This window comes from Borostomias antarcticus (genome assembly GCF_949987555.1).
Source record: "Borostomias antarcticus genome assembly, chromosome: 17".
NCBI classification, from domain to species: Eukaryota; Metazoa; Chordata; class Actinopteri; order Stomiiformes; family Stomiidae; genus Borostomias; species Borostomias antarcticus.
The window spans coordinates 14,150,059-14,176,689 of NC_140250.1; the positions used below are offsets into that span (position 1 = coordinate 14,150,059).

Genomic DNA, 26,631 nt, shown 5'->3' on the forward strand with positions numbered 1-26,631 from the left:
GTGTGTGTTTGTCGACCTGGCCGGCATAACCGAAGGGTCGCCTGCCTGGGGATCAACCGTCGGTGCGCCCGGTACGAGGGTGGCACCAGCAAAAGGTTCTAAGAAAAGATCAGTGAAGGCTGACAGGAGTAGTCTCCGAGATAATGCCGGTTCAAAGAGGCCTTACACCAGAATTCCTCAGAATATCTGGGTTAAGATGTCATCAGGGGAAAAAGCAGTCATCTTAGAGGCAAGGTACAGAGAGGCTAAGGAGAGGGATAGGCCCATCAAGGAAGAGTCAGAAACCTCAGGGATCTCTGCAGGCCTACAGAAGGGGTGGCTAGAACGCTGGGAGAAGGAATCTAGGGTTAAAGAGCTGGCAGAGGAGGGAGTCAGGATTAGAGAACTGATGAATGTTGACGGGGCTAGGAAGTTGTTGGATAAGGCCAGTTAGCCTACCATTGACCTGACTAAGACGACAGTTCCTGTTGATCCGACCAAGACAGCAGCTCTTATTGACCTGACCGAAGTCAAACCGGGACCAGGCCAGCCAACCTGGGCCCCCAGACCTGCTGATCCTGTGACATCAACCTCTCCACCCCTCTCTATCGCGGCGGCTCTGGTAAAACTTGCGAGTGGCTCGCCAGATCCATTCCTGGGCTATACAGGGGAAGAAGACATGGATCAGAGTCCAGGGCAACTGGTGATTGACCTCTCCGCTGAGGAGGCCACCGGACATGCTCAAGAAGGGACAGATGAGTGTCTTAGTGCCTTGGAGGGGATGATGGCAGATCCTTTCGAATAAGTACCCTTTTGAATGCAAACCTGATCTGTCAATGCATGCTGATCATATATTGTGCTTCGCTACACGCTTACAGTACGCTTAAGTCCAGACATGCACACTCACATATACACTCAAATACCCATAAAGAACACACCTCACTCACACAGGCATTCACACACCCAAGAGAACATATACATATACACACACACATATACACGTACTATACATTATAGGTCTGAGAGAGGAATGTTATCATGATTAGTTTTAAGTAAATGATTTGTTTGAAAGTAATGAAATGATAGAGGTAAAGAACAAAGCCATAAGAATCAGTTACAGTATGTTTGGTATGGCTGTTTATGTGTCATTGTTTCAAAATGTGATCCTCAGATAGGCTCGTTGTGAGATTGAGTTGGGGAAACAGGATGTGGCGGTGGTGAGGAAAACGGTCGTTGCACTTCACTGGTATACTCACAATAACATCAAGCTAGAGCGTGTATCTCTGGTGAGAGCGCCTTTGCCCTTTTGCAGGACAGAACGTTCTACTGGGACTAACTGGTCTGGTTGATGATGAAATGTCGACCACAAATTGCTAAAGTTGACTGTTGAATTCTGGGACTTTTAGAAGCATGTTTCCCATGTGGGAGTGTCTCTTCTTGGGTTCATGCGGGGACTTTCCATGACGACATGCTGGGATTGAACAACAATGGCTACGTAGTGAGGGCTGGGGAATGATTCACTGTTCATGGGTATAAAAGACTGTGCAACTGTTAAGTCGGTGAGATGTCTCCTCTGCCTGAGCGTCGACCAACACTCCAAGCAGAAGATTTGGCTGAGAGTCTCCCAGCCCTCCACCAACGGTGAAGATTTCCAGCGGTTGTCCTCCTCACAGAGAAGACCTGAACTCCATACACTTGTTGCTCTGAAGGACCGTGGTGATTGTTACCAACTTCCCCCTCGGACCAGAGGGGCCACGCCTTGGTGAGAACTGTACGGTAGCTTGTGTGAGAGTGAGTGCCTCGGCCGGGTACTTGCCATCTCCGCCTACCTTCTATTTCTTCCTCGATCATATTTTCATATATTTACCATGTCAAATTGTCTGATTATTAATTGGCTTCTGATTAGATTTATTATTATTATGGGATGTTTTTAGTCATGCGCTCATTGCTGGCTATGTGCATTTATTACATTTATGTAAGCATTTAATCATTTATTACAATTTCCTCTAAAGGGACTGCGGTCTATTCATTATTTCTTGGATGTCCTGTAATGTAAAAGGTTAAGCTATCCAGGTATAACAACTCAAGCTCTTGAAGGTTGATTCTAGACCCAACGTGTTAACACTCCCTTGCACCAAAAGTATACTTGGTGCTAACCATATTCCCAGCGAGGTAAGAACTGTCTAATAAGGGGTCGAGCGGTCGTTAACCAGGGTGACCTACAAGTTGATAACTCTCTCTGGGTCACAGGGGGATATTACAGTAGGTTTAAAGAGGGAGGGCCCTGGGAAGAAGATCGTTAGTAAGACTGGGCGAGTCGACTCGAACACCGGTTTTAGTTCACATATTATAAGAAACCCTCTTTTAGGGGTTAAATCCCTGAGGGCTGTGGTATAGTGACACCGTTACTGGTACCGGTGCTGTAACTCTCTTTATGATAGGAGGGTTCAGGGAGACAGTGTGTGTGTGTGTGTGTGGCCTACCTGGAAGTAGGTGAACTGGGAGTGGTAGAGGTAGGGGTGTGTGTGTGTGTGTGTGTGTGTGTGTGTGTGTGCGGCCTACCTGGAAGTAGGTGAACTGGGAGTGGTAGAGGTAGGGGTAGATGTGCAGGGTGGTTCCCACCACCAGCAGAGACTCAAACTTGTGCAGGGAGGAGAAGATGTACCCGGTGAAGCCCAGGCACCAGATCTTCAGGAGAGCCTCCAGGTCAAACAGCACGGTGAAGGCCACCTGGAGGGGGTACAGGGGTCAAGTCTTTTGACCCCAACGACAGAACTGTGGAACTCCAGACCCAGGAGCGGCGCCCGGGCTAGTGCGTGCACATTACGACTGTCTCTTGCTTTGAGGTTAATTGCTGCTTGGTTAAAGAGACGCTCATTATTAAACTGCGCCATATTCGATTGGTGCCAGCATTCACATTGTGTCTAACCCGACTGTGTGGCAATTCCCCCTGCACACCTCTCTCTCTCTCTCTTTCTCTCTCTCCTCCCCCCCCCCCCCAGCATGCAAACAAGAGGCTAATGAAAATAAAATGGAGAAAGGGATGAGGTGGACTGGGAGGAGAATGAGCTCATTCAACTGTGTGTAGCTAGTGTGTGGAGGGCAGAGGGGGAGCCGTCTCGGGATGGGGGGGGCGGGGGGGGGGGGGGGGGCGTTCAGCCAGCAAATCACCAGCTGCGTGATCTGCTATTCTCACCTCCCACCGCGCACGGCCACCACGGACCTGGGATCGATGCATGTGAGATACGGGCGGAGGGAGGGGGCAGCAGGGAGGGAATACTGTGTGTGGTTGATCCCTTCTCTTATCTCTGCCATTCAGCTGTGAGAGAGAGTGGGAGGAGGGATGGATAGAGGGATGGAGAGAGGGATGGAGGGAGGGGGTGAGTGGGATGGAGGGAGGGAGGGAGGGAGGGAGGGGGAGAGAGAGGGGTGGTGGGAGGGGGAGAGAGAGGGAGGGAGGGGGAGAGTGGGAAGAGGGATGGAGGGATAAAGAGAGGGATGGAGGGGTAGAGAGAGGGATGGAGGGAAAGAGAGAGGGATGGAGGGAGGGAGAGAGGGATGGAGGGATGGGGAGAGAGACACTCTTGGACCCGCTCTACCACCTGCATACTGATGACATCGGCAGTGTGTGTGTGTGTGTGTGTGTGTGTGTGTGTGTGTGTGTGTGTGTGTGTGTGTGTGTGTGTGCATGCGTGTCTGTGAATACAAGAATGGCTTGGGCCAATAGCCTGTCTGCCTTTGTGATGCGGTTGTGGACCCACCATATATATCAACATCACAGCATTTTCAGTTTGGGCTGATTTTAAATGTTTTAAATCCTCATATTTCCTCTGTTTCCGGAAATATGAGGCGTTCCATCGTGGCGTTTTAACAGGGGACAACATCTTGACGCCACATGGTCAGTTACAATACAGTCTATTGTTTTCAGACAGTGGACATGCACTGGACACACTGCATGATGGGAGAAAGAGATGGGGAGATAGAGGGAGAGATAGAGATAGATGGAGAGATAGGGATAGAGGGAGAGCAAGAAAGAGGGCGATATACTGTATAGAGTGAGAGATAGAGGGAGGGAGAGATAGATGGAGAGATAGAGGGAGATTCGGATAGAGGGAGAGATAGAGAAAGAGGGAGATTCGGATAGAGGGAGAGATAGACAGATGGAGAGATAGAAAGAGGAAGAGACAGATGGAGGGATATATTTACTCTATCAAGAGAGCAGGAGGAGAGAGAGAGGACCCAGGAAGAGGAGATAGGCATGAAGAGGAGGAGAAGAGGAGAGAAAGGGAGGAGGGGAGAGAGAGGTGGAGGGAGGTGGGGGAGGAGAGAGAGAGGAGGGAGAAGGACTGAAGAGGAGAGAGTGACATACTTCTGCCAGGTAAAACTCGTCGTAGTGCCTGCGATGGTTCTCGCCCTTGTAGTAGTTGCTAGCGGCAACGATGACATCCACGGCGACCATGCTCAGGATGAACATGTGGAATACGGATGAGCGCATCAGTTGCTGTGGAAACAGAACATCCCAGAGTGAGGTGGAGAACGGCTGTAACACGGTGCCTAGATGGGAGAACCTTGTAATGTTCAGTCTCAGACAGAGGGAGAGACACCCACACAAAGTTAGATCAATAATCCAGAGAGAGAGAGAGAGAGAGAGAGAGAGAGAGAGAGAGAGAGAGAGAGAGAGAGAGAGAGAGAGAGAGAGAGAGAGAGAGAAGCCGAGACATGCAGAGCTGGAGAGATAGAGGGGAGGCCTATGGAGGGGAGGTCTCTCTAGAGAGAGAGAGTAAGGCTATGGAGGGGAGGTCTCTCTAGAGAGAGAGAGTAAGGCTATGGAGGGGAGGTCTCTCTAGAGAGAGAGAGTGAGGCTATGGAGGGGAGGTATCTCTAGAGAGGGAGAGTAGGGCTATGGAGGGGAGGTCTCTCTAGAGAGAGAGTAAGGCTATGGAGGGGAGGTCTCTCTAGAGAGAGAGAGTAAGGCTATGGAGGGGAGGTCTCTCTAGAGAGAGAGAGTAAGACTATGGAGGGGAGGTCTCTCTAGAGAGAGAGTAAGGCTATGGAGGGGAGGTATCTCTAGAGAGAGAGAGTAAGGCTATGGAGGGGAGGTCTCTCTAGAGAGAGAGAGTAAGGCTATGGAGGGGAGGTCTCTCTAGAGAGAGAGAGTGAGGCTATGGAGGGGAGGTATCTCTAGAGAGGGAGAGTAAGGCTATGGAGGGAGGTCTCTCTAGAGAGAGAGAGTGAGGCTATGGAGGGGAGGTATCTCTAGAGAGAGAGAGTAAGGCTATGGAGGGGAGGTCTCTCTAGAGAGAGAGAGTAAGGCTATGGAGGGAGGTCTCTCTAGAGAGAGATAGTAAGGCTATGGAGGGGAGGTCTCTCTAGAGAGAGAGAGTAAGGCTATGGAGGGGAGGTCTCTCTAGAGAGAGAGAGTAAGGCTATGGAGGGGAGGTCTCTCTAGAGAGAGAGAGTAAGGCTATGGAGGGGAGGTCTCTCTAGAGAGAGAGAGTGAGGCTATGGAGGGGAGGTCTCTCTAGAGAGAGAGAGTAAGGCTATGGAGGGGAGGTATCTCTAGAGAGAGAGAGTAAGGCTATGGAGGGGAGGTCTCTCTAGAGAGAGAGAGTAAGGCTATGGAGGGAGGTCTCTCTAGAGAGAGATAGTAAGGCTATGGAGGGGAGGTCTCTCTAGAGAGAGAGAGTAAGGCTATGGAGGGGAGGTCTCTCTAGAGAGAGAGAGTAAGGCTATGGAGGGGAGGTCTCTCTAGAGAGAGAGTAAGGCTATGGAGGGAGGTCTATGCCTGAGGATACTACTTATTGGAGATGGGAACAGGCAGAGAGGGCCGGCAGCAGGGAATGGAAAGCAATCAACAGTCTTTCAGAGGTAGTACAGGTAGAGAGAGAGAGAGAGAGAGAGAGAGAGAGAGAGAGAGAGAGAGAGAGGGAGATAGGGAGGGAGAGAGAGAGAGAGAGAGAGAGAGAGAGAGGGAGAGAGAGAGAGAGAGAGAGAGAGAGGGATGAAGGTGTTTTATTTCCTGGGGGAGCAGGCCGGGGTATTACATGTCTGAGTCTATACTACTCTCATTGATCTCATGTGGAGGAGACACACAGCAGTCAATCAGCCCTTTCACGCAGAAAGAAAGTGATGTTGCTCCGGTATCACTGAGAGCCCATGAGCTCGCTCTTTACACTCCGTCGACGGTGGACTCTCCACTCCAGTCTCGCCCAGAAAGAATATCTCGCCGGAACTCCGCTGTGCCACGCTACCTTTTGAGGTGGTGCATGACAGAGCCACAGATGTTGCTCCTCGCTGTCTCCCTGAGTGTAAAAGCAACCGCTGCGACGAGAAACTACGCTCTTTTGTTTAGATGGAGAAAAAAAGAGTGTGGATGCAGTGTACTATGGCTGTCAAAAGTGAAACTGAGTTTGAATATATTCTAACTTAATTGGTTAGGGTTCAAATAATATTTTAATATCAAAAAAAGGGAAAATATAAATATACAGATATTTTTTGCCTATAATTCACAAAAATAAGATGCTTATTATCACCGCAATACATGACGCTCCCTCTTAACTGGCCTGGGCGTTATTTTCCACAAGGGAGCAGAAGGGTACAGGATTTGTGAGTTTCATACTGCTGAATCCACCCACGAGTTGAGTTGACCGACCAAGTTGATCTCAATGAGTGTAACAAGTTGACATTTCTTTCTGATATCAGACTAAGGTTAGGTTACTAGGACATATGGGGCCTCATTTATAAAACATATTTTAGATCGACTCGATTTTCATAGAAAATCACGTCAAAGTAGTGATTTATAAAATGTCAACATGACTGGATTTGACATTGGAAACTGTTATGGCTCTAAGTTCGAACCTTTTTTTGGCTGATGGGCAGAGCCTGACAGCCCTATAATAAGATTTGTGTGTGTCCCCTCCTCCCTCCCTTGGTGTGTTGTTGACTGCAGGCAGAGTGAGTGGCAGGCGGCAGGAGAGCAGCGGTGTCAGATTTCACTCATAAGAGAGACTGCACACTCATTCACCCATAAGAGAGACTGCACACTCATTCACTCATAAGAGAGACTGCACACTCATTCACCCATAAGAGAGACTGCACACTCATTCACTCATAAGAGAGACTGCACACTCATTCATTCATAAGAGAGACTGCACACTCATTCACCCATAAGAGAGACTGCACACTCATTCACTCATAAGAGAGACTGCACACTCATTCACTCATAAGAGAGACTGCACACTCATTCACCCATAAGAGAGACTGCACACTCATTCACTCATAAGAGAGACTGCACACTCATTCACTCATAAGAGAGACTGCACACTCATTCACTCAAAAGAGAGACTGCACACTCATTCACTCATAAGAGAGACTGCGCACTCATTAACCCATAAGAGAGACTGCACACTCATTCACTCATAAGAGAGACTGCACACTCATTCACCCATAAGAGAGACTGCACACTCATTCACTCATAAGAGAGACTGCACACTCATTCACTCAAAAGAGAGACTGCACACTCATTCACTCATAAGAGAGACTGCACACTCATTGTTGAGGAATTTACATCCAAACACCTTAAACCTTTGTCCTCTCACTTCTCTTGTAATTCATCACCTCCCCCAAATATTCACATAGCTGTGCATATTCAAAATGGCTTCCAGAAGGCCATCTGTCTACTCCAGAATAACCATCCTTTGTCCCTTTGTCCCTCTTAGAAACTACCGCCTTTTTCTCATGTCACATGTCTTTACTCTTGGCCACGCCTGCCATTTCATATGTACAATGGAGTAGCCAATCACATCCTGGAAGCACCGTACCTTTGTTTTGATTGCATATAAGGCACAGCAAAACCCATAATCGGGACTTCGCTGACGAAACCACCCTTGTTGCGTTTTCAGGAAGTCATTGCGCTCGTATTGTTTTTCACAATAAACCAGACTTAACCTTTTGAACGAATCTTGGTAAATCCTTTTGACTAGATCAGTTAAAATACTATCACAGTTGGCGACTCGGGACGGGATTGACTGCCGTGGGGTTTCGCCTGGAGTGGAACCAAAGGAAGCAGACGTGCGGAGCGGTAGCCGCTCTGGAACTTCTCTCTCTGCGTCTATGCGCACTGGTTAGGAGAGGTCCGCCGATTGGTTCCACTCGGCTAAACTCATGGTACGTTGAAAAACGAATCCTTTTATGCTTGGTATTTGCCTTGATTTGGTTCAGATTGTGTTGGTCTAGATTGTTGAAAACAGAAACCCTGGCGTGGGTATTTAGTACTAAGGAAGTTTGTGAACAGCAATAGATATTTATATCGTATTGTCCTTTGACTTCGTCCTTGTTTCGTTACGAGGGTATAAGCAGTTCAGAAGAAGTGTGAGTTTTTGGTCTAATACGCCAAAGAGTTGGCACAGAACGTGTTTCCCTTTGGCCGGTCGCGGGTGAAATTAAAACCGCAGAGATGTTTCCTACCGAACGATACCAACTAGCTTAAGCCTCATTGTTGATGTTTCGTTTCAGAACGATACCAACTAGCTTAAGCCCCGTTTGTTGATGTTTCGTGTTAGCACGATTGCCAACTAGCTTCGAAGTGATTGTTGATGTTTCGTTGAAGAACGATTACCAACAGATGTAGCTACGGGAGTGATTGGGTTTTCCAATCCGCGTTTCTGGGAGAAACGTTTTCCCCTTTGATCCCGGGTGGTTTGGTAAACCTAACGAGCGTTAGCTTTGACCAAGTGGCTGTACAGTGTTTGGTGGACCTAAACTAGGTTTAGCCTTGACCAAGTTGCTGGTGCAGCCGGGCATGCTTGTTGTAACGTGGGCCTTTTGTTCGTCTTATGTGTTCTCTGTTTGAGCCTCGGCTCTTGCCTTGTATTGTTTGTTAAGCGCGCCATGGATCCAGGTAAAGTATTGTAAGTATTTTGTACACTTTTTAGACTGTTAAATTCGTAACTGCTAGATTTCCAGTAGGCTAGCTGGTTGTCTGGGAGACGCAGGAAAACTACTACTCCGGTGATCCGCCATTGAGCCAGAGAACAAAGGACCCGTGGACTGGGTGAGTTACTGAGCGGTTTAATGTGTCTTTGTTTCTTTCGAAATTGTATTCTTTCCCGCCGTGAGTTAACTATAAGGCTTCCTTTCATTGCTGTTTTGGGGTTTTAGGCTGCGTCGTGTTTATTAGGGATTTGTTTCAGTATAGCTTTTATTAAACTGAATTCCCCGCGCACGCCCACATACAAACATCCGGGTCTTACATGCAACATTTTGGGAGCACCACTAGGTGTCCCTGTAACACCAGCTATTAACATATGCCTAGATGTAACAGGATTTCTACTGCTAACTTGCAATTTGTCTAGCCCTGATGAGATTGTTGCGCTGAAGCATTATTCTGCGAGCGTTTGTTGGCAGATTTCGTTATGCGCTAAAGCATTTTCGATTCCTTACATCCCCATCTGACATTTAGTGTTAAATTCTTAGCTAAGATTCGGGCTCAGCTAGAGGGTTAAGGGAAAAGCCTGTTAATTCTATAGACTGGTCTGCTTTTAAGATTTGGGAGAGAGTAGCACGAGAGAGGTTTTTAGATCAGGAAGGAAAGATAAGGAGGTTCAGCAGACTGTCTCTCCGCCATTTCCCCAGCAGAATAACTCTGATTTAAAATTAGATCTGTCCCCCTCGACTCGTTGCTCCGTGCTCACACCCAACCAGGCTGTTCTAACCCCTTTTTCGTGCTCCCGCCATTAGCCACGCCCCTTCTCTCTCCCCTCTACAATACGAGTTAAGCGCGCCCCTTTCTACGAGGTATTCGTCCGAACGAGAACAGGTCAGGAAGGAAGAGCCTCCGATTTGGGGTCGAGCGCCACCTGCTGGAGTTCCCTTGAACAACCCACAAGGGAGATTTTAACTAGCCAAGATAGAGCCATATATATTTTTTTAAGGTAAATAAACAGGATGAAATAGATGTAGAGCCTTTGAGTCTTAAGTTGTTGTAAATGTTTCGGAGGATGATCTTTTAGGTATTGGTGCGAACTCAAAAGTCTGACAGGGTTTTGAATAGGTTTTGAGTTTTAGGTTAGGGTTTTCGCTTTGATTTCAGGAGTTTATGTTTCAATAGTCAATGAATGGCCATAAGCTGTTCGTTTTATGCATTCTACTGTATGATTTTCATTCACATAATGATGTGTTTGTGAGGAGTTGGCTTTAGGCCTTCCCCTCTGCTATATTGACCCCAGTCTGTGTTGAGTTATCTTTCAGGTGCTATGGACGCTGGGCGGCAGGTCTTTGAGGAGCCTGGATCGTGCCTTCCTGGGGACTGCTTGGAACCTGCTGTTTGTCTGTTTAACTGTTGTTTGTCTTGTCTATCTCTTTCTGATATATGTAGGAACATGAGGTTACTGGATGTTTAGCATTATATATCATTTCTGTTTAAGCGGGTCTTGTTCGATAAAGCTTGAGGATGTCGCCTACATTTCACCTGTGTTTTTGATTCAGGTGTGTGTACACGTCTCCTTGGTTAGATTGTTCTGTTTTGTAGTAATTTAGGTTTAGTCTATTTCTATAGGATGTTTTGTTTCTGTGAAGTTCTATGTTGATGTTTTCAGATTTTCCTAGAGTGCATTGTGTGGGCTACCAAGGAGTGGTTGCCCCTCGCCAGCATGAAGCTATGAACTGTGTGGAGTCATGAATGACTTGAGGGTCATTCTTGGACATTTCTGGAGTGTTCTCCCTGTTTCAGACGGGACAACTGTCGTTCCGGGAGTGATGGGTGAATGCCAAACCAGGAGACGGGCACAGGACCGGAGGTGGAGATGGAGGTTACCGGCCTGTTTCCCTACAGATGGGCGATCTGGGATTCGTGAGATGCAAGGCCAACGCCATGTCACCGACTCACTGTGAGCGACAGATAAGTATGAAACAGGGAAGAGACCATTTTGTCCGAAGCGGTGCCCAATACTCTGTCCTTTGATGAAGCCAGTTCATTTTAGTGTCATTTTCTTTGCCCCATCTCTATTTTTATCCTGACTTCAGGAAATTTTGTTTTCACCCTTAGGGGGTGTTGTTTTGTTGAGACGAGAATGTGGTTATTTTATTTTATTTCATAAAATCGCGAGAGAAATTCTAGAGCCAAATCCAATTGCCTTGATCATGACTGGGGACTGGGCGTGTTAAAGTCATTCTAACACTGCCCCTGATGTCACTGTAGGCTACTGCAGACTGGCTCTAATGACACTTGAACAGACACCCTGTTTAAGTTTTCCTGACTGAATAACAACATTTTTCCCCAAAGCAGGAGCTTGCGCTTAACCATGTTTCTGAGTATCTCCAACAGACTGCGGATAACCGTTCCTGACCAAAGAGGGGAACAGGGAGACCAGACCAGAGGACTCTCCTTTTTTCTCTTCTGTTTTGTCTCTGTTGTCTCTCTCATCTGTGGATCCACAGACGGAGCACTTCATCAGCCTGTACTGGGGGAGCGGGAGCGCCGAGGTGGCCCTCCAGCAGCACGACCCGGGCCGGCCCTACGTGGAGCAGTACAGGGATGGACCGGGTTCAGTTCAAGAGCCTGTACGTGCTGCTGGCGCCCTGGCTGTGTGGTGTCCACACGGACACCGTGTTCCACCGCACCTTCACCCTGCTGAACCAGGACAGGGACTCCCTCCTCACCTTCCGAGAGCTCGCTGGCTGACCGCTCTATGTAGACCTGCCCAATGAGGAGACAAGAGACTACCAGGAGCAGATGAGCAGCCTGAGAACAGGCCAGAAAACATGGAAGAGAAGTAGATGTTGCGGGAGGAACCTACCCGTCAAAAATGGAACTGTCACACATCCTCGACCAAGTGGGCCATGGGAACATGTTATGATGGATTTTATTGAACTCTCTCCATGCCAGGGATGTCTTCAACAGAGTGAGGACCGCCATTTCTGAGGCTAAGGAGGGGTTCCTGCATCACATCTCTCCTGGGGATTGGGTCCTGGTCCGCGATCACAGACGAAGGAGCTGGAACTCGCCGAGGTGGCTCGGGCCGTACCAGGTTCTACTCACCACGCAGACAGCGATCAAAGTAGCTGAGAGGACTTTGTGGATCCATGCAAGCCATTGCCGACGGGTCCAAGCAGCAGAGGACGGTCCACCAGGGGATCGCCAACACCAGGAGATCAAGGATGCAGCTGAACCAGAGGGCTCAGAGGCCAAAGCCATGGGCTGCCACACTGTCCTCTCCTCTGACGAGGAATCGGAGGAAAAATGACCTTGCTGGTCACCTCCTTCTCATGGTCGTTATGATGGCAACATGGAGAAACTCCACAGCCATGACCTCACAAGATGCACCACACACGCACACACACCTGCACACACTGCAACTAACATTGAACATAACTGATTCAAACAACGCTACATTGAAGTTGCGATCTAGAAGAGAAGACGCCTTGCATTCCCCAGTGACATTCTATTGCCCAAAAGAGAAGTGTCACCTAAATGACTGTTGGATATACACTGTGAACAAGAATGACTGGACTCTGTTACACTCTACAGATGTCAAAATCCAAGACGATGAGCAATCGGAGAGTGACCTTGACAGTCACCGCCACACTGTCCTCTCCTCTGATGAGCAATCGGAGAGTGACCTTGACAGTCACCGCCACACTCTCCTCTCCTCTGATGAGCAATCGGAGACTGACCTTGCCGGTCACCTCCTTCTTGTGGTTGTGGTATTACAACGTGGACAATCTCAACAGCAATGACTGCACCTCTAATCGCACACACTGGAACCTACATTAAACATTCAGAGACGCAAACATGGAAGCTATGTTCCATAGGACATCACATGCGATTATTCACAACAAGAGTGAATGAACTTTGAAATTATCTTGAAAAAATATCACATTTGTTTACAAGAGTTACAATGGTTGAAACATGAGTTGATAAATAAGTTTGGGTTTTTCCTCTAAATTGACCAAGAGGTTTTTTGCCCTTCTTACACTGGTAACCATTTATCTTTTTTGCCTTGTTAAATCAAGGTTTTTGGTGAATGGTTGTCAAATCTTAGACTATAAATAGTATATAATCATGTCATCTTTTTTACCTTGTTTCCTGTCAAATTTCTGAAACAAGGGGTTTTGGTGCGTGATTTTGCACGTGGAAAGAAAATAATAAAAAAAATGTTTTTTTTTTTTTTTTGCTCCACCTAGTGGAGAGATTATTTCCTTTCCACATGTATAGCATAGCTGACTGTTTACACTTTGTGTTTGGATTTTATATTTTATTTTTGTGTACCTGTTCAGGCACAAATGGGGGATTGTTGAGGAATTTACATCCAAACACCTTAAACCTTTGTCCTCTCACTTCTCTTGTAATTCATCACCTCCCCCAAATATTCACATAGCTGTGCTAACATTCAAAATGACTTCCAGAAGGCCATCTGTCTACTCCAGAATAACCATCCTTTGTCCCTTTGTCCCTCTTAGAAACTACCGCCTTTTTCTCATGTCACATGTCTTTACTCTTGGCCACGCCTGCCATTTCATATGTACAATGGAGTAGCCAATCACATCCTGGAAGCACCGTACCTTTGTTTTGATTGCATATAAGGCACAGCAAAACCCATAATCGGGACTTCGCTGACGAAACCACCCTTGTTGCGTTTTCAGGAAGTCCTTGCGCTCGTATTGTTTTTCACAATAAACCAGACTTAACCTTTTGAACGAATCTTGGTAAATCCTTTTGACTAGATCAGTTAAAATACTATCACAGTCATTCACTCATAAGATAGACTAACGCACTCATTAACCCATAAGAGAGACTGCACACTCATTCACTCAAAAGAGAGACTGCACACTCATTCACTCATAAGAGAGACTGCACACTCATTCACTCATAAGAGAGACTGCACACTCATTAACCCATAAGAGAGACTGCACACTCATTCACTCGTGCAGGCAGAGTATTATGGCACATAAAGATGTAGCGGGCACAAATTAACATGGCCACCACTCAATGTCAACGCCACGCCGCATAAAAAGGAAGTGAGGTCTCAATGCTTAACACATCATCCCTTTGACATTCTACTTAATATACACATACTCCATAAGGTCAAATGGGCACGATTTAACATGGCCGGCACTCAATGTCAATGCAATGCCACGTAAACAGGAAGTGAGGTCTCAATGCTTAACACTGAGAGAGGGGTGGTGGGAGGGGGAGGGAGAGGGAGGGAGGCCTTTGAACATTCTACTTAATATGCATACTCTCAAAGGTCCAGTCCCATTGTCCACCCTTACGGACACACAGACTCTAAGTGCCTGAGGGTTTGGGCTGTCCCATTGTCAAATCGTCAAGTGCACAAGGGCTTTCTGGCAGACATGTAAAGTTCTTTAAACCCCCTTTCCATAAGTCTACACTTCTGCTGACTTTGCCTGAGGGAATTACCCAACGTTCACGTTACAAAACAAAAACATGTTTTCATGTTTTCAGCTGGACTTGCTTATCTGCACAAAAAGCTTTGTATAATTTGATTTGTTTGTAAATTATGTAGGTTATGGTTATAATGACAGATTCCTGATGCCATAAATCATATGATTTAGTTGAAAGCTGCATGACATTAATCATCCATCTCGGTGCAGTGTTCTTTGAATTTAGATTTCTAGCATGAATTTGGAAAGAGTTGTGAGGTATTTGCGCAGAAATGTGTGTTGTCATTATTGAGTAAATACTTTTTGATTCATCACAAACAAGAATCACAGGTAGTAATGTAGTTTGCTTACAACCACAAAATGAAGCATTTCAACAAGTTGAACAGAAATGTTTTGAGGGTAACACTGTGATAATATGAAGGGGATTTGACTCACCCAAAATTAATTTACATGTACAGTAGGCCTATAAGAAAAACTATGTAAAATAAAAAGTCCCAAACCCACAATAGTAAGAAATATGTTTTGGTGACAACATAGCATTATGTGCTGTCTCATTCCTTTGTATACCATTTCGAGCCCTTGCAGCCTCTCGCACCCAACCAGATGACGTCAATAAGTCTGTGTGGGTTCAGGGGTTTAGGGGGGGCATTGGGATTGGGCCCAAATTAACAAGGAGACAGGAGGGGAGATCTCATTGCTTAACGCATCATCCCTTTGACATTTTATTTAACATGCATACTCCATAAGGGCGAATGGGCACAATTTAACAGTCAATGTCAATGCAACGCCACATAAACAGGATGTGAGGTGTAATGCTTAACACATCATCCCTTTGACATTGTACTTAAAGGAGAATGTTTGTTTTTGACAACCTGGACCTTATTTACGGCCTATTATAAGACATTTGACTCGGCTTCCATCATATTCTAAGTCATCTTCTATATCCTCAAAATCTGATAAATATTAAGCCATATTGCACACAATATTCCTTGCACCAACAAGCCGATCGTAGAATAGAGAATGTGAGCCGCGAGTGTAGCCTACAGATTAGGGCTGTAACGATTATTACATAATCGTCAAACCGCAATAATTTTTTCTGACCGCGATTGTTTTTTGTAACCGCAGTTATGAAAAAAATTTACAAATATTTATAAAATACAAATATGTTGCAGAGTTAATATGGAAGCAACCCAGTTCAATGGAATTCTTCAACTTGTTGGCACTTGTCCTATATGTTCATAGCAAATAATGACAAGAGACACTGTATTAAAGAAGTAAAGAAGCACTGATGCATTGTCCACTTCATGTGGTATTTGTATACTCCAAATGTTCTTAATTTTAATTTTTCAATGCTTTTTTTTATTGAGGAGGATATATGTTCTATGTAAATGTTAACATTCATGATATTAAAGAGGCGTGGTTTTAAACCACAGGTTTACTTCATAGGCTGAGTACTTGTGTTATTAGGCTAAAAATGAGTCAGAACCCGGAACCCAACCACCCTCACTCACTCACTCACTTACTCCCTCTGTGTCTGTCTGTCTTTCTCTTTCTCTTTCTCTCTCTCTCTCTCTCTCTCTCTCTCTCTCTCAAACACACACTCTCTCACTCAAATCATGCGGACATGAGCATCAGTGCCAGGGCCGGCCCGTGGCATAGGCAAAGTAGGCGGCTGCCTAGGGTGCCAGATCGGCAAGGGGCCCTAGTGGTATGATGCGAGCCCCCCCCCCCCCCCCCCCCGGTCAACAACTCTGACAATTATTGTAATAATCGCGATTATTTTTCTGACAATTAATCGTTAAGCAAAATTCATAATCGTTACAGCCCTACTACAGATGGAGAATAGCCAGTGCTGGAGCAAGTGGGGAAGCTATATTTCGTTTCTAAAGACGTTTCTAAAGATTATTACAGAGGCATGTGAAAACCACAACAAACCTACGCTCTATGGAAGCACAACTAGCGATTCATGAAAACAACCGTTTCGCGGCAGAAAATATATTTCTTAGAAGCTGCATTCTCAGTGCCCTGTCCGCCGCCATTACATGGATATACTTGGCTTTAAATTTCTTCTACAGGCCTCCGAATTACACCAAAGTTATCTCGGTGAGTCAAACGTCTTATAATATGCCGTAAATAAGGTCCAGGTTGTCAAAAACGAACATTCTCCTTTAATATGCATGCTCCCTAATAGTCATCAGGAACAAATTAACATGGCCGCCACTCAATGTCAAGGCAACGCCACATAAACAGGAAGTGAGGTCTCATTGCTTAACGCATCATCCCTTTGATATTCTACTTACTACGCATATTCCGTAATGTCCATAAGCACAATTTAACATGGCTGCCATTCAATGCAATGCACTCATGAGTCTACACTTAATGCTACCTGCGAACCCAATCAAATACAGTATGTGTACATGTCCAGATAAGCTTTACTTCACCAGCTAAAGTGAAGTGCATAGGGCAGGGATTGAAATGTGTCCAGAACTATCTAAAGAACAGCTGTATACACCCATCAGCCATAAGCCAGGCTGGACCTGGCCTGGTTAAAAATGAGATGTGAATGTTTTTTTGACAGCCCTACGATGTACACCCAACCAATTACAACTTGCCAAGACATGCGGCTGCTACAGTACAGACGACTAGACTGGAGGAATAGAAGGGGAGATGTACAGCTTGTGCGTGGGTGGCATCTCAACCTGTCTGAGAAACACTGTGTGGGAGATGGATTGAGAGAGGGATAAGGAGAGAGAGAGAGAGAGAGAGAGAGAGAGAGAGAGAGAGAGAGAGAGAGAGAGATGTGGCAGTAAATGGATATTTGAGAGACAGATGGCAGGGTTAGTGTGTCACTTTTGGAGCCGGGCTGAAAGGAAATATATCTCTCCAGGAATTGGGACCACAGCCACACACACTCCCACACACGTACACGTGCGCACACACACACACACACACACACACACACACACACACACACACACACACACACACACATGCACACCAACCACACATTTACAGACACACACTCGCACACAATTAAAGTTATAGCCACAACACTTGCGATACACACACAAAAGCACGCAGTTCAGCCAGTTTGGTTGGTGAAGCTTGGGGTTGTACAGTATTTGCCAGCTACCCTAGCTGGACGTTCCCCTTGGCAGGAAAAGAGAGCCCAGGGCCACAGCTGGGACAGACGCTGACGGAGCGGAGATAAGACCCACTAACCCTGCTCTGCAAGAGTTGGGTAAAACATATCCACTGTTTCTCAAATGTCCTTCTGAGTGCTGAATCCTAGCATAAACTCTCTTGGGATGTCACGAGAACCGATACTTCGTTCTCGATACTCGTTTTATCCACAGTACCGTAGGTAACAGGGATGCAATGCTTCCGGACCCACGGGCGAATACTCTGCTAGCATAGTAATGTTAGCTAACGCTAGCATAGTAATGTTAGCTAACGCTAGTTCTTAAATTTAGGAGACACAAAACAACACAACAATTTGTCTCAGAATGGGCTTGTATGCGGCTGCTAGTCTACTAACGTTAACAAGATCTGATCAACTTCCACTTTCACATAGACATTCTACAGTAGCGTATAGGGTGTTTTTAACGCCTTCACTCGAGAGGGGCAGTCTTAACACCCGAATGCTGCGACAAGACTGATTTCTGGGCTTGTGCTACAGTAGTAACATTTTAAACTGCAATGGAAAAGTAACAGAAACTCCTACAATTACATATCATAGAGTCTACCTTCATATTTCCCCCTTTTGTGTGCATATTTAGTTATATAAAAACAACCTCAAATCATCACTATGAATTACGTGGTGTCACCCTGAAAATATTGATTAGTGATGCCATGTCATTGTATGAGAATTCCATATTCCTGTACCAATGTTACTGTACATAGGAGTGGGTGGAATGGGCATTAACGGAGCCCTTCTCCAGGATTCCAAATTGCAGGGCTATCATCAAAATTAGCAACCCTGTTTAAAACCGATACATCAGCATTAGATTTTGAATTGTTTAGAATGACAATTTGAGCTACAAAGTAAGCTACAGTAAGTTGTTCATCAAACGTCTGGTTTTATACATTTACCTTTGTTGTGATGTCACGGCAGAGTTGCCGTTAATGGCACCCGTTCCACTACATCCACAATTTCTTGAAAGTTAACCATTTCCAATTTGATTTTATTAATCTATTTTGTACATATACTATAAACTAGAGGACTGATAGTAGCCTACCAAAATCAATCAAAAACTCTAAATGGCTTAAAAAATGTGTTTGGCTGTTTGGCTAGTGCTACTTGCTAGCTTAGCAAGTGCTAGCCATAACCACCATGTCTTGTTGAGGTTAGTTGCTAGATAAAGTTAGCTAGCTCACTTGTTCTATAGCCAGTCGTTTTTTTAGATGCCAGCATTCTTTGCCAGATTTGCAATGAACATTTTTGAATGCATCCCTTTGTACCGTTCATGGTAGCTAACCTTAGTTTACCATATTTATCACACAAGCAGCAGGCCAACCTGCTATTTGCTAGCTAGCCAGCCAGATTGTTTTGCCAGTTCAGTCAACTAGATAGAAAAAGCCAGCCAATGCAAAACATATGCAGATATGGTAAATGGTAAATTGACTGCACTTATATAGCGCTTTTATCCAAAGTGCTTTACAATGGCCTCTCATTCACCCATTCACACACACATTCACACACCAATGGCGGCAGCTGACATGGAATGTACTAGCCTGCTCATTGGGAGCAATTGTGGGTTCAGTGTCTTGCCCTAGGACACTTCAACATGTGGACCGGATGAGGCAAGATTTGAACCGCCGGCCCTACGGTCATTGGACGACCCGCTCTACCACTGAGCCACAGCCACCCCAGATATATAATAAGCTTGTAATAGTCTTGGCTCAAGCCTTAAATAAAAAATTTTGCCCATCAGGTCTGTTTATTTTGCATAATGCCTGTGCTGTTTCCTTACAGTCACTGTACCTGATAATTAAGGTCTCATAATCTTCCTTTCAAAGTACAGAATCAGACAGAAGATGATGTTTTTAATAAAGTAGGCTGTATGTTGAAGTAGACTACATGGGATTATTATTATTTATTTTTTACCGTGGTATTAACTTGGGTATTGGGAATCGTGGAATTTCACTGGTATTGGTATCGACTAATACATATTTGGTATCATGACATCCCTAAAACTCTCCATTTTAGGTTATTTCCTGAGATTCTCATCAGTAAACAAATATGCTGATGCTACAGATAACTACAATCTAGAACCAAACAAATTAGTTTTGTCCTTCCCTCTCCCAATGCCTCAGACGTGAACATAATACTAAGGCTCAGATTGAACATGACAAAGCAGTTTGACATTTCATTTCAGCTACCAGACGTTATCCCCTCCCTGGGTGTATTGGCTGGAAGGTGTGTGTGTGTGCGTGTGTGTGTGTGTGTGTGTGTGTGGGAGAAGAGAGAGAAGTTGAAGTCTATTACTATAATCTCTTCCAGCCTGAGGCTGCTGTGTCCTCTGCACCATGACAACTCCACCTCTGGAGAGCACTGCTCTGCACTCCTCCACCCACCAACACACACACACACACACACCCTCCCCACACACAACCCCCTCTATCTTTTTGGAGCAGTGTGGAGCACCGAAACAACACTGTCACTGCTCCCACGGCGACGTGGCCTAGCTTGGTGGCGGCAGCAACGGCGGCCAATGGCACGGCTCACCAAATATGGGCATGAGATGTCAGGATCAATTTAACAGCCAAGATGGTGAGAGAAGATGGCTCACTCCTGCTGTCTGCTGTTCCCTGTTATGCACATCTCTGAAACCCTTTCCCTCTTGTTAGAGGGCTGCTGCTTATTATTGTCCCTTCTCTCGTGTGTGTCTTTGAAACGGCAGGTGCTGACACACACACACACACACACACACACACACACACACACTTTGTCTCTTTTGGAATAGGATTACATTACACAAAATGAAAACAAAACTTAGAAGCCAGCTACTTGTGTGAGTGTGCTAGAGACATGGGGTTTGGAATGGGGTGTGCGGGGGGAGAGCCCAGAATGCACTGCTCTGCCCCCCGCTGGCTGTGACCCGAGGGGGGCATCACAGAGCCAGTCAAATACAGCCACCCATTCACCTCCAGTCATTTTTTGGACTAGGATTACACAAAAACTACCAGACTGCTTTTCGTGAAACTCGGTGGAGGGGTGTAGCATGGGCCAATTTAGAACCCATTCAATTTTGGTGTGCACAGAGGCACAAAATGCATTCAGGGCAGAGGTCTGTGCTCTCTGAGCACCATCTCTAGTTATAACATGTCACATGCAGTATACAGCTGCACAACAGTAGTTATGCAGAGACAAGATTATTAGATATTTTATTTATGTAGCCATAGCCAAATGACAACTGAGAAAATTACATCTTTAAGCCCTGAGGAAACAAAGTTGGAAAAAAAAAAATCTAAATAAACTAAGCTTTCAGATCAGATAAGCTATCAGCACACAAACTCAAAATCTCCCCTGTCAAACAACACTCTGGCTAACCCGTTCTACAACTCTCTAGAACACTCCGCCGTCCTACATGGTAGAATTATTTCTAGAACACAGATTTGGCACAACACCATTCTAAACGCCCCCCAGCACAGTCCATTTCCAGCACTGTTGTAATGTGTGTGTTATCCTACCATCTCCATCATCTTGTCCTGCGGTAACCAGACAGACCCAGGCGTGGTGGCATGTCCGCGCTCCGTCTGGTCCCCGCCGACTGCCAAGGGAGACAAACTCTCTCTAAACTGGCGCACAGCGTGGCACGTAGCTGGCGCCGACCCGGCGCAGCAAGGCGGCGCCGGAGTTCGCGCGGGAACATGTCACCGCCACGCTGCGCCACGCCCTCGTCCGGCTTCCACCACGTCGGGTTGTTATCATTGGCGTCGGGAGCCGTGGGCTTCCGGGGCTCGAGACCCGAATGTTTTTCATCTAGCCCCGGACGTTTTTTGACCCCCAGTTCCCAGCAAAAAGTACATATTTTAATAAAGAAATGGACGCAATACGCAAATCAAATTCCACCCCAAAATCGAGTCAACTCTCGAGTAAACTCTCACGTGTCGGTCGTATGTTATAACTACAGCCCCCGCCCCCTCCTGTTAAAAGTTGATTCCAAAATGAAGTGGATTAAACGAGTTTGGGTTATGATATAAGGTAGGTCTTTTGTGATTAATTGCCAGTTGTTATGGCTGTGCGTTTTGCTTTGCCTAGATTTAATCAGCACTCGAGAGTGTGAACTTTGCTTCCTGGAGCGGTGGGCTAATAAGCCTAGTAGCCTAGTAGCCTAAACATTGATTAGGGGAGTAGGCTATTGAGTGCTGTGCCATAAGGAGGTGTATTTTATCGTTCTGTCAATCCTCTTCGTGGTGTTTGGCCATTGTTGTCATATAATGGCTCTGTAGTTTATTTAGTGTGTAGCCTACTTAAATGCTTGCTTGATTCGGTCTAAATATTGCCTGCTTATTCGCTCGCTGTTCCCCAAGGGGATTAATAAAGTATTTATCTAGCTATCTAGCCTAATGTAGTTTTCCTGTAATTTTTTTACATATAAAAATGCCACTGCTCAGCGCCCTTCTGGTGCTGTGAAACCTCCCATCAGGACATGCTTTGAAAGCACACCCCCAAAGAATTGTGCGCGCTGTGCGCGCGTTTCATTGGTCCTGTCTTTCCCAGTTCTAGGACCCACCAGACACCACTGGTTATCAAAACTTTTGACTTAAAAATAAAACTCGAACGCCGTTGTGTTTTGCGCTGTGCTTAGAGGGTGGGAGATATATTAGACCAGTGAGATGTCCAGGCCCTCTGCCCTGGTGTGTGGCAGCTGTTAGTGTCAGAGGGGAAGCCTCGTTCAGACTGCACGATTGCCATCTCTGAGGGATCTCTATTAGATGATGGTCAGCTAGCACTTTTTCAGCTTCCACTGGCACATATTCTCCCCAGATTTTTCTTTTTCAGAACTGAAATTTTTTAAGGGCTCATGTCCCGCAGTATGTTGCATTAAATAGTATTTTGTAAAGTAGATGGAAATGTGGCACATTGAGTTGTTTGTCAGGGTGTTACCTGTATTCTTATTAAAAAAGACTGGGCACGACACTGGATGCTATTAAATATTGATTTTTATTTATTAAAGTCCCGTCTTGTTTACCATGATTTGTGTATGATTACTTCTTTGCTATCCCCCCTCATAACCAAATGTGGTCTGATTATTAAATTGCTATGGCTTCTTGATTTTGCTCTCAAAGTGTGCCAAATTGATGCATTTAAATTAACAATGTTAAAAAAATTCTCCAGGGGGGGCATGCACCCGGACCCCCCTAGAGGGTCGGAGGTCCAGCCCCCATAGCTGCCCAAAATCCTGTGGGAAACACTGTTTATGGTGTATGTGTCTTTGGTGCATGGTGGCAAAAACAATTGGGCCCCTAAAATATATTTTCCTGCAGGTTTCACCCAATCTGAACTTCAGCCCTGATGCTTTCCCTTAGCCCCTAATGTTTTTGAATCCTAGATACGCCCCTGGTTGTTATTCTCCCTGCTCCCTTCTGGGATTTTTATTCTTCAAGCAAAACTTTTTTTGTTTTTTAAAGGATAGAAGTGAGAGACGATATCCCAAACTTGTTGCAGGAGAAAAGATAGGGAGTACTGTAGCTACAGGATGTGGTGTGTGTAGCGAGTGCATCATACCCTCTCTGTAGTGCTCCTGTCTTGTTCGGTCTGCCGGTACTCCCCTTCAGAAACCACTCTCCTCAATGTCTACTCTTTTTCTTTCTCTCCCTCTCACCTATTCTCATTTCTGTCTGTTCTAGAATCTCTGACTTTATCTTGACTTTTTCATCCCCCCTTCATTATTCACGGTCTTGTACTGGACGCTGCCGTTCTCCACCCTGTCCTCTCTCCCTCCATCTCTCCCTCACTCTCTTCCTCACATCGCCTCTCACTTCTCTCTCTGTGTCGTGTCCACAGAGGCAAACTGACCTTAACCTTGGCAAGCTGTGCGTGTGTGTGTGTGTGTGCGTGCGCGTGTGTGTGTGTGATTCTGTGTGTGCGCGCGTGTGTGTGTGTGATTCTGTGTGTGTGTGTGTGCGTGTGTGTGTGCGTGTGCGTGCGTGCTATCAATGAGGCAGGGTCACAGCTGTGGCCCCAGAGGGAGCTGGGGTCAGTGATGGCAGGTTGAAAAACAGCAGAGCAGGGTGGACACAGCAGGGGGGGGAGGGGGGGGGGGGGGGTCTACAGAATCTATAACCTCTGACTGCAGGGATCCCCAGTGAGGGTCAGGGTCATCCATCACACTGCCTTGGCCCTGGCCCTGGGGGTCCTGGAACGGGTTTAGAATAACAATCTACAGTTTCGCCATTAAGCCGACACTTTTATCCGAAGCGATTCATGTTTGGAGCTAGTGTCGGGGTTAAGTACCTCGCTCCAGCGCACAACGGTAGGCGATGACTGTCAGGTAGCCTGACTCTAACCACTGGTCCCTACCACCCTGGTCCCTACCACCCTTTCAGGGGCGCAGGAGAGTCATGACTACTCTCCACCTGCTTTATAGAGAACACTCACCACCTAAGCATGACTCTATATGCCTCTCTCGGTGTGTCACCCTCTCATCAGTCCCACTTTCCACCGCTACACCTTGAAGCCCGTATAAGTGTCGGACCTGAAGCTTTCGGCTCTGTGTCCATCACACACACACACACACACACACACACACACACACACACACACACTCACTCCAGCCCTCCCCCAGTGCTAGGCTGAGAGGGTGTTGCGGTGAGCAATAGTGTACAGCGGTAATCACAGTATGGGAGAGCACCAGGGGCTTGTAGTTAGTCTGTAGGAGGCCTGGGGGAGCAGAGGCAACCACGCTCATTAACCTCAGCTACAGTATGTAAACAAAGCATGTTCACCAAGTCTGCACTTTGCCTCATCAAAACGCATCGCCAAAGTTCAGGAAGCAAAATAATGAAAACTACAAACCTCTAGGGAGGCAGGGAGGGGGAGGGGTGGGGGGCCCGCTTGAGCAGCACTTGAGCGGGGAGTCGGGCGCCATGAGGCTGGGAGAGAGAGAAAAATAACTAGCCTACTGTACTTTGAGTTACTGTCTACAGTATGGTGAGAAGCTTTAACTGTTCTTCTTGAAGGATACCTTTCCGAGATAAATGTTACATGGACCTGGATTTCTTCCCGACTGAGCTATAGCCTATGTAGGCTATATAACGACGGACTACAATATGAAGGATTCGCAAACCCGCCTCAGCTGAACACTGAAAGTGTCATGAACCAAAATGATCAACACAATAAGAGAACGATGACCGTAAGTGATATTCTTGGGGAATTCATGGCTATTTGTTTGAGACTGAATTTACAGCTGATTATCAGTGGATATGTGGAATTGAATGAAATGGTGCGATGGCTAACTATTGTATTTTGACAAATTATTGTGATGTTTTGACAAATGGAGGATCATAATTAGGCTAGTAGCGCAAGAAAAGTGAAGGGAGCGCTTACTGTAGTATTAGTATTGTGTGCATCACTGTAACATGGGTCACCATTCTCAAGACAACCTACAGTGTAGGTTCTGTCTCTACAGTGTAATGTCTCGAGAAAGGTGACCCATGTTACAGTGATGCACACAATATAATTCAGGCCAACAGTAATCTATGGCGTGACAGCATACCAAACACATCAGAACATCTTCTAGTGATTGGATATCTTCTAGTGGCTGGAGACACAGCAGGATATCTTCTAGTGGTTTGGTTGAACACCAGGTGAGCGCCAGCTTTCTGGACAAGCTCCGGTGGTTTAATGGCTGACGCCGGGCCAGGGTCACATCCAGGGTCACACAGACTCCCCGCAGTCTGAGTTGGTGTCACCACTGTGTCGTCATCGGTGATGTCCAGGTCCTGGTGTGGGCAGCCCTTCCCCGGGAGGAACAGCAGCTTAGTCTTGTCCAGATTGAGCTTGAGGTGATGTGTCCTCATCCACTGCAAGATGCCAGCCAAGCACCCAGCTATGCGTGCCTCCATTTCTGTATCAGAAGGGGGGACTGCTGCCCTCATTCAATATACAACACTGCATTATGGCAGAACAGATCGTTTTTCATTTCAATTAAAAAACTGCAACGGGAGCAGACTGGACCCATTATCTCTGACAGGGCATTCCTACGCAGCAACGGCTGTTCTATTTCTGTATGATTTCACTGAATGTAAAGTCCACTGTCCCTTGAGGAGCACAAGCCTCGTTAATGAACTAAAGTATTAAGAATGGTTATTCTTAGTCACTGTTGTAGTCTGCTTAATGGATGTGTGAGTTAGAATGTGTGTCAAAGTTACTGTGGGGCTTTCACACCTCTGAACAAATGCTGTGATTATTCTGTTAATGGGGCATATTAACAAAGAAGTCAACTGCATTCAAAGCGCATCCATCCTAGCCATTGGCAACACATCCTCTCATCTGCAAAGCGCCATATAGCCTACTGTTTGCCAAGACAGTTACTGTTTTGCTTTGCTTTTGCATAGGATTTATGTTTGCCAAGACAATTAATGTTTTGCTTTGTCTTTTCTTCTAAACCCAGCTCCACCTCCCAATTATTGTGAAATGAAAAACAATGTAATCAGTTTTCTTTGTAGGCTTACCTGTAACAGCAGTTTAAAACCATCCGCAATAGTGAATGACTGTGCAACCCTCTAAAGACAAAATATAGGGGGAGAAATGAGCAAACATGTTTTTCACCTTTCAGGTGTTGTTGTAGGAGGCCTCCGATGCAGAAATGAAAGATCCGCTGAAGACCAGTTACTGTACCACCAAGATCAGATGAAGACCAGTTACTGTACCACCAAGATCCGCTGAAGACCAGTTACTGTACCACCAAGATCAGCTGAAGACCAGTTACTGTACCACCAAGACCAGCTGAAGACCAGTTACTGTACCACCAAGATCCGCTGAAGACCAGTTACTGTACCACCAAGATCCGCTGAAGACCAGTTACTGTACCACCAAGACCAGCTGAAGACCAGTTACTGTACCACCAAGACCAGCTGAAGACCAGTTACTGTACAACCAAGATCAGCTGAAGACCAGTTACTGTACCACCAAGATCCGCTGAAGACCAGTTACTGTACAACCAAGATCAGCTGAAGACCAGTTACTGTACCACCAAGACCAGCTGAAGACCAGTTACTGTACAACCAAGATCAGCTGAA

The 26,631-nt window shown here is 46.1% G+C and overlaps 1 protein-coding gene across 1 annotated transcript in view; it reads right to left on the reverse strand.

Annotated features, from left to right (window-relative positions):
- nalcn (sodium leak channel, non-selective) overlaps window positions 1–26,631 on the reverse strand; it is a gene marked incomplete at both ends in the record, with an annotated part of 135,162 nt that overhangs the window by 71,928 nt on the left and 36,603 nt on the right. The window contains 2 exon segments of the mRNA XM_084452216.1: window positions 2,542–2,709; window positions 4,349–4,480. Coding sequence (XP_084308342.1) covers window positions 2,542–2,709; window positions 4,349–4,480 — 300 coding nt within the window.